Source organism: Oncorhynchus kisutch, linkage group LG3 (genome assembly GCF_002021735.2).
Source record: "Oncorhynchus kisutch isolate 150728-3 linkage group LG3, Okis_V2, whole genome shotgun sequence".
NCBI lineage: Eukaryota > Metazoa > Chordata > Actinopteri > Salmoniformes > Salmonidae > Oncorhynchus > Oncorhynchus kisutch.
In genome coordinates this window covers 18,422,546-18,433,977 of record NC_034176.2, presented here as the reverse complement: position 1 = coordinate 18,433,977, position 11,432 = coordinate 18,422,546, and the positions used below count along the sequence as shown (strand labels likewise).

Below are 11,432 nucleotides of genomic sequence, written 5' to 3'. Positions count from 1 at the left end.
AGACAGGACTGTGTCGAGGCACAGATCTGGGGATGGGTAGCAAAACGGGTTTTTTTCAGCATTGAAGGTCCCCAAGAACACAGTGGCCTCCATCATTCTTAAATGGAAGAGGTTTGGAACCACCAAAACTCTTCCCAGAGCTGGCCGCCCGGCCAAACTGAGAAATCAGGGGGTCAGGGAGGTGACCAAGAACCCAAAGGTCACTCTGACAGAGCTCTATAGTTCCTCTGTGGAGATGGGAGAACCTTCCAGAAGAACAACCATCTCTGCAACACTCCATCAATCAGGTCTTTATGGTAGAGTTGCCAGACGGAAGCCACTCCTCAGTAAAAGGCACATGACAGCCCGCTTGGAGGACTCTCAGACCATAAGAAACAAGTTTCTCTGGTCTGATGAAACCATGATCGAACTCTTTGGCCTGAATGCCAAGCGTCACATCTGGAGGAAACCTGGCACCATCCCTACGGTGAAGCTCGGTTGTGGCAGCATCATGCTGTGGGGATGTTTTTCAGTGGCAGGGACTGCGAGACTAGTCAGGATCGAGGGAAAGATGAACGGTACAAAGAGATCCATGATGAAAACCTGCTTCAGAGCGCTCAGGACCTGACTGGGGTGAAGGTTCACCTTCCAACATGACAATGACTCTAAGCACACAGCCAAGACAACACAGGAGTGGCTTTGGGACAAGTCTCTGAATGTTCTTGAGTGGACCAGCCAGAGACTGGACTTGAACCCGATCGAACACCTCTGGAAAGACCTGGAAATAGCTGTGCAGCAACGCTCCCCATCCAACCTGACAGAGCTTGAGAGGATCTGCAGAGAAGAATGGGAGGAACTCCCCAAATACAGGTGTGCCAAGCTTGTAGCATCATACCCAAGAAGACTCAAGGCTGTAATCGCTGCCAAAGGTGCTTCAAGAAAGTACTGAGTAAAGGGTCTAAAACCCTATTTTTGCTTTGCCATTATGGGGTATTGTGTGTAGATGGATGAGGGGGAAAAAACTATTTAATAAATTTTAGAATAAGACTGTAACAAAATGTGGAAAAAGTCATGGGGTCTGAATACTTTCCGAATGCAGTGTGTGTGCGTGTACATCTCTTGTTCTTAATGAGTTTTGTCCACTCTAATGGAGTGCACAAATTAATGGAGGCTATTGATCTGTTTCTAAGATATTAGAGTCACACCCACTCTCCTGACATAATACCTTACCTACATCGTTTCTCTCTTTTTCATCAAAATTAATACGACATTTACACACACAGACACACCACAAAACACACAGACACACACACAGCTGTACAGTAGTGATATTTTATGTTTTTCTGAGGCTCATAAATCTCTGTTGGTGATTTGCTGAGGACACAAGTCAGACCACAGCTCTCTCCCCATTGGCCCAGAAAGGTAAAGACAGCAAAGACACACACTGTGTATAACACAGACCTACACAGAGACACAGTCCTATTGTAGATGCCTCCGTACATCATCTGCTCAGGAACTTGTGTCCTCTTTAAGAAGCATGACCTCTAATTTGGTGGATTAGATAGATCCAACTACACAGCTAACAAGTGTGATTGACACACACACACACACGGAACGCTGCCTGTCCCACTCAACACATTTTATCAGCAGCTCCAGTGCCATTTCCATAGCAGCGGAGAGAGTGTTGCTAAGGCAACCCACACATACGTACATTCTGGTGTGGGTTCTTAGATGGCGTCTATGTGTCGGTGCAACAGATTCATGGTGACGTCAGCACTCAGATCCTTTGAGATCTCCTAGTCTGCAGGCTATTCTTCTTTGCTACAGTCTAGTAGGCTATATCTTGTTACCCATTAAAAGGAACTGGGATTAAAGAAAGCCATTTGTATGTGTGTCTTGTGAGTGTATACACGCGCGTGTGTGTAAGCCATGGTCTTGTTGTACTCACAGGTGTCTGATTTGAGCATGCTGTTGCTGCGGAAGTACTGAGGGTTCTCGATAACGGGGATCTTGGTCATGCCGATGATGACTGCGTCTAGGCCCATCTCAGAGGAGGACGGAGTGTTACTGCCATTGGACACGTGGTGGAGAGGAGAAGCCGAGTCGTCATCATTACTGATCACCGATGACGCACCTGAGAGAGAGGAGAGAGCGAGAGGAGAGAGAGAGCAGGGAGAGAGGAGAATGGAATTAAAAGGAAGAGGAAGAGTGAAAAAAATAAATGAGAACAGAAGAGATGAGAACGGAATAGAAGAGATGAGAATTGAAGAGAAGAGAAGAGATGAGAACGGAAGAGAAGAGAACAGAAGAGAAGAGGAGAGATGAGAACGGAAGAGAAGAGATGAGAACAGAAGAGAAGAGATGAGAACAGAAGAGATGAGAACAGAAGAGATGAGAATGGAATAGAAGAGAAGAGATGAGAACAGAAGAGAAGAGATGAGAACAGAAGAGAAGAGATGAGAACAGAAGAGAAGAGATGAGAACAGAAGAGAAGAGGAGAGAAGAGATGAGAACGGAAGAGAAGAGATGAGAACAGAAGAGAAGAGAAGAGGAGAGAAGAGATGAGAACGGAAGAGAAGAGATGAGAACAGAAGAGAAGAGGAGAGATCAGAACAGAAGAGAAGAGATGAGAACAGAAGAGAAGAGGAGAGATGAGAAGAGAAGAGATGAGATGAGAACAGAAGAGGAGAGATGAGGAGAAATGAGAACAGAAGAGAAGGGGAAAAGAGATAAGAACCGAAGAGAATGGGAGAAGAGATGAGAACAGAATGGGAGAAGAGATGAGAACAGAATGGGAGAAGAGATGAGAACAGAAGAGAAATGGGAAAGAGATGAGAACAGAAGAGAAGAGATGAGAGGAGATGAGCAGAAGAGAAGGGGAGAAGTGGTGTTTGAGGAAAATTAAAGTGGAAGAATGAAATTTAAAAAAATGGAAGAGGAGGCATGTTTTTGTTTTACAAAAAGTATGAGGCTCAATTCCATACCAATCACCACATCCTTCCTTGTTCATGAGTTTCTGAGATATGAGGTATCACTGATCACATTATCATCATGATATTATTAACCTCCCTAACCTAAGACACTATATCCGTCCGTAGATGTGCATGTCAAAACCCATATCCAAAGTACGTAATATGGGTATAACTGCATTTTATATGCAATGTTACCACAAGTAATACTCAAATATTGTTAAATACAGTACGTTTGAGTACATTTTTGTTAATGTCAAGGATTGCCTCTTTCTCATCTGTCCCACGAACAGAAATGTGGCCTTTAAACTTGTTGAAGATAGGAAACAAACTCTCCAAAATGCCATTCAATTGTCTCCCCTCAGGGCTAATGAATGTACAATAGTAGTTTAGGTCATGATGAGAAAGAATGTGTTGATACAGTACTTTGTGAATACGGAGAGAATGACGTATCATTTATCTGTGGACCAAATTTTGTTTCTTCTCTGGTTTACAGTTCTATCCCAAAATAAACAATTCATATTTTATTCTCATACACACAGTCTCAATCTCTAAACACACACACCACAGTGTTGTTTTGGAGCAGTAGAGGAATAGCAGTGGTGCATTCCTAAGCAGGAGGAGGCAACGGAACAGGACAGAGAAACAAAGAGGGATTGTCTCTCAGTGGGCTTATAAGATTGTGTGTGTGTGTGCGTGCGTATGTGACAGTGTGGGTGGATGCTGCCATTTATGGACACTGATCACCAGATTGTGGTGAAACATGAATAATGGGGTCAAAGCACATCTGTCCAAACTAGCTCCCATGACCTCTAATCTCTGTGACCTCCAGCATTGTGTTGAAAGGAAGCAACACAATCCCTGACAAATGACTGCAAGACTCATGAAAAGTATTGTTGTGACCCTTACCAAGGTAGGCTAGTTAAAATCTCCCCTAAGAGGGTTAACCCTAGTGGAGCAATGGTTGGCAGGTTAACGATTGGAATAATTACCTAGTGGTATGATTGACCTTATTTCTTGTTGTCTAGGGCCTGGAGTGTTTTCCTCACCAGGAAAACCTCTATGGGGGTCCTAGTTCATGACAAACAGTGAGGCTTGCCTCCTGGCGGTTTGATAATCCATCTAAACTTTACAATCTCAAGACATCAGACCTCTTTTCATCCAGTCCTGCTCTGCTTTCCTCTGTGGTGGCTACCGTCCGTGGAGTTTCAAGCGGTGCACTGACGGTAGAGCTTTACAGGGGAGCTCTTTGATTCTCCACCGATAATGTGTTGAGTGGTTTCACCACAAACAGGCTTCTCTCTCCCCCGTGGGTGCTCAAATTATGTGCCACCATTATGCCTCCTCCTCCACCTCCTCTGGAAGAACCATTACGCAGCCGCATTGTACAGTAATGGCGTCACTGCAATGCATTGTGGATACCAGAGAGGCATCCATCTTGGATCTGACTGGAGACATATGTATGGATTTTCTCTAACTGAGAGCAGTGATCCTGCAAGAATGGCTGGTGTAATCAGGTTGACCCGCAGTGTAGACTGCCTGGTAGACAACAGAGAGTTAGGTGATGTACTGTATATGACTTATGACTTGTATATGATTTATTTCACACACACCACATCCTAAGCAGGTTATTGCTGTAAGCGTGTGTGTCGGGGGGACTCATCATTAGTGGTGAGGTCTAGGGCCAGATCGTTATAAACCCTATTTAGCCTGTAGGAGGGAAGGGGAGGGGTGGGGGGCACGAACAGGTCGGTGGGCCACGGGGGTCAGGTCCTGACCTAACGCACTTTAACAGACAGAGCTGCTCTAATGCAGGGGTGGGCTGGGGGGGTGGAGACTCTGTTACTATATTGATCTCCTCTGGCTCGCTAAGCGCTCCTCCTTAAGACAGACTGACTGACGGACGGACGGACATTTATTGGATATGGGATTAGAGGGCTGCTGGGATTATGGACATATGGAGTGTATTAAACGGCTTAAAAGGACATCGTGCCTGTCAGTGTCATTAAAACGAGGTGATGATCTCTTAAAACACGGTGAGGAAATCAAATAAGATTTTATTTGCCACGTGCCAAATACAAGGGGTGTAGACTTGACAGTGAAACGCTTGCTTACGAGCCCTTCCCAACGAAAAATGATTTACACAATAGAGGAATAAAATGCAAGAATGGAGCTATATACAGGGAGTAGCAGTACCAGATCACTGTGCAGGGAGCTATATACAGGGAGTAGCAGTACCAGATCACTGTGCAGGGAGCTATATACAGGGAGTAGTACTACCAGATCACTGTGCAGGGAGCTATATACAGGGAGTAGCAGTACCAGATCACTGTGCAGGGAGCTATATACAGGGAGTAGTACTACCAGATCACTGTGCAGGGAGCTATATACAGGGAGTAGTACTACCAGATCACTGTGCAGGGAGCTATATACAGGGAGTAGTACTACCAGATCACTGTGCAGGGAGCTATATACAGGGAGTAGTACTACCAGATCACTGTGCAGGGAGCTATATACAGGGAGTAGCAGTACCAGATCACTGTGCAGGGAGCTATATACAGGGAGTAGCAGTACCAGATCACTGTGCAGGGAGCTATATACAGGGAGTAGCAGTACCAGATCACTGTGCAGGGAGCTATATACAGGGAGTAGTACTACCAGATCACTGTGCAGGGAGCTATATACAGGGAGTAGCAGTACCAGATCACTGTGCAGGGAGCTATATACAGGGAGTAGTACTACCAGATCACTGTGCAGGGAGCTATATACAGGGAGTAGTACTACCAGATCACTGTGCAGGGAGCTATATACAGGGAGTAGTACTACCAGATCACTGTGCAGGGAGCTATATACAGGGAGTAGCAGTACCAAATCACTGTGCAGGGAGCTATATACAGGGAGTAGCAGTACCAGATCACTGTGCAGGGAGCTATATACAGGGAGTAGCACTACCAGATCACTGTGCAGGGAGCTATACACAGGGAATAGTACTACCAGATCACTGTGCAGGGAGCTACAGTGGGGAGAACAAGTATTTGATACACTGCCGATTTTGCAGGTTTTCCTACTTACAAAGCATGTAAAGGTCTGTAATTTGTATCATAGGTACTTCAACTGTGAGGCACTTCAACTGTGAGAGACGGAATCTAAAACAAAAATCCAGAAAATCACATTGTATGATTTTTAAGTAATTAATTAGCATTTTATTGCATGACATAAGTATTTGATCACCTACCAACCAGTAAGAATTCCGGCACTCACAGACCTGTTAGTTTTTCTTTAAGAAAAACTCCTGTTCTCCACTCATTACCTGTATTAACTGCACCTGTTTGAACTCGTTTCCTGTTTAAAATACACCTGTCCACACACTCAATCAAAGAGACTCCAACCTCTCCACAATGGCCAAGACCAGAGAGCTGTGTAAGGACATCGGGGATAAAATTGTAGACCTGCACAAGGCTGGGATGGGCTACAGGACAATAGGCAAGCAGCTTGGTGAGAAGGCAACATCTGTTGGCGCAATTATTAGAAAATGGAAGAAGTTCAAGATGACGGTCAATCACCCTCGGTCTGGGACTCCATGCAAGATCTCACCTCGTGGGGCATCAATGATCATGAGGAAGGTGAGGGATCAGCCCAGAACTACATGGCAGGACCTGGTCAATGACCTGAAGAGAGCTGGGACCACAGTCTCAAAGAAAACCATTAGTAACACACTACGCCGTCATGGATTAAAATCCTGCAGCGCATGTCCTGCTCAAGCCAGCGCATGTCCAGGCCCGTCTGAAGTTTGCCAATAACCATCTGGATGATCCAGAGGAGGAATGGGAGAAGGTCATGTGGTCTGATGAGACAAAAATAGAGCTTTTTTGGTCTAAACTCCACTCGCTGTGTTTGGAGGAAGAAGGATGAGTAAAACCCCAAGAACACCATCCCAACCGTGAAGCATGGAGATGGAAACATCATTCTTTGGGGATGCTTTTCTGCAAAGGGGACAGGATGACTGCACCGTATTGAGGGGAGGATGGATGGGGCCATGTATCGCGAGATCTTGGCCAACAACCTCCTTCCCTCAGTAAGAGCATTGAAGATGGGTCGTGGCTGGTTCTTCCAGCATGACACCGACCCGAAACACACAGCCAGGGCAACTAAGGAGTGGCTCCGTAAGAAGCATCTCAAGGTCCTAGAGTGGCCTAGCCAGTCTCCAGACCTGAACCCAATAGAACATCTTTGGAGGGAGCTGAAAGTCCGTATTGCCCAGCTACAGTCCTAAAACCTGAAGGATCTGGAGAAGGTCTGTATGGAGGAGTGGGCCAAAATCCCTGCTACAGTGTGTGCAAACCTGGTCAAGAACTACAAGAAACGTATGATCTCTGTAATTGCAAACAAAGGTTTCTGTACCAAATATTAAGTTCTGCTTTTCTGATGTATGAAATACTTATGTCATGCAATAAAATGCAAATGAATTACTTAAAAATCATACAATGTGATTTTCTGGACTTTTGTTTGAGATTCCGTCTCTCACAGTTGAAGTGTACCTATGATAAAAAATTACAGACCTCTACATGCTTTGTAAGTAGGAAAACCTGCAAAATCGGCAGTGTATCAAATAGTTGTTCTCCCCACTGTATATACAGGGAGTAGCACTACCAGATCACTGTGCAGGGAGCTAGGGTGTACCAGTACCAGATCACTGTGCAGGGGTATGAGGTATTTGAGATAGATATGTTCACGAAGGCAGGAGGAACAATGTGTTTCTCGTCCACCTATTACACTCTCAGTGCTAACCGGCAGTGATGACCGGTAAAGTGTCCTGTCATCCCTCTGGCCCTAAGAGCCTCCCCCGCCTGCCCCCTTGCCCTCCAGCAGGGTAACCGGAGCATATTGCTCTCTAAACGCACCTCTAACCTCGCTGAAAACATGAAGTGATCTATTGATCTCACAGACACAGAGAAAAGGAGGGATGGCGGCATAGGAACAGAGAGAAAAACGTGTGGAGGAATGAGAGTAAAGGTGAAGAGAAAGGAAGGTTATGAGCAGGGAGAGATGGGGGTGGAGGAGATGAGGAGGGGTCAATGGATAGATGAATGAATTGAACAGGGGAGAGAGAAGGATGAAGGAATTAAGACTAATGGAGATGGAAGGAAGGATACAATTTCATTTACACTGCAATTTAATGGCAGGCTCTGAATCCAGCCCTCACTACCTGACAGAACAGGACCTAGCCACAGTCTGCAGAATATCAGATTCCTAACTGACCTCCCCCTCCATGTAAAAATATAGATTTTCTCTGTCTCTCTCTCGCTCTCTTTCTCTGTCAGTGCTTTTCTATTTTTAATAAACAAACCACATTCAACTTTTCATGTGACACCAGGGAGACTGGCTCACCTCCTCCCACTTAAAACATGTGAAGGTGACGAGACAGAAAAGGAGAGGGGGAATAATGAGAAGCAAACAGAAAGAGAGACAGACAAAGAGCATACATCGTTTCTCCTTACACTATTAGCCGTCCATTGTTTGTCTTGGGAATTAAAGGCTGTGTGTGGTGGTGCACTCCGTAGCAGGTTCCATGATTCCTCATGTTGAATGGCAACTTTAATACACACATAGAAGTGGATGGATTACATTTTGACAGTCTATTGAGGGCATTGAATGCCCCATTTCAGAAAGTGTGTGTGTGTGTGTGTGTGTGTGTGTGTGTGTGTGTGTGTGTGTGTGTGTGTGTGTGTGTGTGTGTGTGTGTGTGTGTGTGTGTGTGTGTGTGTGTGTGTGTGTGTGTGTGTGTCTGTGTGTGATGTCCCTGCATTGCTCAGGGTCAGTGTGTGATCAGAATGTGTAGATGAGCTTCTACAAAAACAGAACTCACTCACACACACTCTGTAGAGGAGGAGGATGGACAGAGAGGGAGGACACTGGAGAAAAATGCATTCACTTAAATTATAAGGATGTACAATGTGTTCCAATAGTTTTATTGTCTACGAGTCAGCCTCAATATAACTCAATATGACGTAAAACACTACAGCAATCAATGCCATCATTTACAGCACAACAACCACATAACACACATACAAGAGGCTCTTGGCCCTGGATATTCCAGCAAGTATGAAAACACATTTTATACTGCATATCGGAGTGTACACACATATTCCAGTAAAAAAAACATTTTAAGATGCACTTCAAGTTTAATAAATGTTAGTTAATACAGTGTTAGAATGACTATCTAATTTCTCTTCCAAAAATATAGCACTTAAATATGTACAAATATGTACTGGTAAAAGAAGGTTAATGCTTTATGAAAACCTGCCTTTTATTTTGCTATGGAAGTGTAATGGTGTGTAAGTGTATTTCATGGAAGTTGTATGATAAAAGTGTCTCAACATTGACCCTGTAACATCCTACATCAAACCTTACTTCCATTTGAACTGCAGCTTTAATGAGTGTGTACGGTATGTGTGTTTTACACTTTTATGTCTAACGAAAGTATTATGGGTGCTGAGATGTAGGCAGTTGGTATGGTATGTTCTAGTTCATGTGTTAGCATGTGGAGATATGTATAGAATATACAGTATGCATGGCTAGGTGCCCCTACTGGACCTATAGCTCAGTGTACTCCTCAACCATCAAACTGTGTTTACATGACACCTGATAGTTCTCTCTCTCTCTCTCTCTCTCTCTCGTTGGTGCATGCTGGGAATTGTATGAGCGAGTGTGAGTGGTGTCTGATTAAGTTTTTTTTTTTTCAGTGGTAGAATTAGGTTTATTGTATTTCTTGTTGGAATTGCCTTGGTTTTGGTGGGGATGGCGACCCAGATGGGGATGCTGTCCCTGACACCTGTTCAGGTGTGTTACTGAAGCCACTGTCACTGTGGAGGAGTTTCTGGTCGCCGTAGGAGAGAAGGTAGGCTATCAAAATGTTGCTTATGCATCCCAGATGAATAAAGCGGTGGAGGTTTTTCTTAAAGAAGAGCGTCTTGTTGATTGGGTGGTTGAGAATGGTGTACTTCTTAAAGAAGAGCGTCTTGTTGATTGGGTGGTTGAGAATGGTGTACTTCTTAAAGAAGAGCGTCTTGTTGATTGGATGGTTGAGAATGGTGTACTTCTTAAAGAAGAGCGTCTTGTTGATTGAATGGTTGAGAATGGTGTACTTCTTAAAGAAGAGCGTCTTGTTGATTGGATGGTTGAGAATGGTGTACTTCTTAAAGAAGAGCGTCTTGTTGATTGGATGGTTGAGAATGGTGTACTTCTTAAAGAAGAGCGTCTTGTTGATTGGATGGTTGAGAATGGTGTACTTCTTAAAGAAGAGCGTCTTGTTGATTGGATGGTTGAGAATGGTGTACTTCTTAAAGAAGAGCGTCTTGTTGATTGGATGGTTGAGAATGGTGTACTTCTTAAAGAAGAGCGTCTTGTTGATCGGATGGTTGAGAATGGTGTACTTCTTAAAGAACAGCGTCTTGTTGATCGGATGGTTGAGAATGGTGTACTTCTTAAAGAAGAGCGTCTTGTTGATCGGATGGTTGAGAATGGTGTACTTCTTAAAGAAGAGCGTCTTGTTGATTGGATGGTTGAGAATGGTGTACTTCTTAAAGAAGAGCGTCTTGTTGATTGGATGGTTGAGAATGGTGTACTTCTTAAAGAAGAGCGTCTTGTTGATTGGATGGTTGAGAATGGTGTACTTCTTAAAGAAGAGCGTCTTGTTGATTGGATGGTTGAGAATGGTGTACTTCTTAAAGAAGAGCGTCTTGTTGATTGGATGGTTGAGAATGGTGTACTTCTTAAAGAAGAGCGTCTTGTTGATTGGATGGTTGAGAATGGTGTACTTCTTAAAGAAGAGCGTCTTGTTGATTGGATGGTTGAGAATGGTGTACTTCTTAAAGAAGAGCGTCTTGTTGATCGGATGGTTGAGAATGGTGTACTTCTTAAAGAAGAGCGTCTTGTTGATCGGATGGTTGAGAATGGTGTACTTCTTAAAGGTATGTTTATTCAAGTTACGGCACTTTTTTCTCCGTCAACAAGAGTAACGATTTTCGAACGTAACACTGTTTATTCCCAATGAGCTATTGGAGCGTGAGCCATTGCGGTTTGAGAAGTTTGCAAGTTCAATTAAAATTGTCCCGCTGGGTTGCAAACACCCGGCTCTGAAACAGGTTATGTCGTTTTGGCGACAGGTGTTTATGTTTTTGGACTCACCGGAGCAGACTTTCGTTTGAAGTCAAGTATGACAACAGATTGTATATGGCTTATGCTAGTACGAGTAGTCAACAGTGTTTTGAGTGTGGGGATGTTGGCCATAAGCAACATGCATGCCCGAAAAGGGAGAAGGTGGAGGGAGGGACGCAGGTGGTCCTCGTAACGCCTGGGCCCACTGATGTAGGGAGAGGTGGGCCGACTGTGGTAGAGCAGCCACAAGCACTTGTTGTTGAGGGTACTGAGTTGCAGCTTGTACCAGAGGAGAACATAACGTCTGATGTGCAGCAGAAAAATATT

The 11,432-nt window shown here is 44.3% G+C and overlaps 1 protein-coding gene across 2 annotated transcripts in view; it reads right to left on the bottom strand.

The window, feature by feature from the left end:
* ntrk2a (neurotrophic tyrosine kinase, receptor, type 2a) overlaps positions 1 to 11,432 on the bottom strand; it is a 55,437-nt gene that overhangs the window by 15,993 nt on the left and 28,012 nt on the right. For both annotated transcript variants that reach the window (XM_020468887.2, XM_020468894.2), the window contains exon 13: positions 1,928 to 2,113. In XM_020468887.2, coding sequence (XP_020324476.1) covers positions 1,928 to 2,113 — 186 coding nt within the window. The remainder of the gene's footprint in view (positions 1 to 1,927; positions 2,114 to 11,432) is intronic.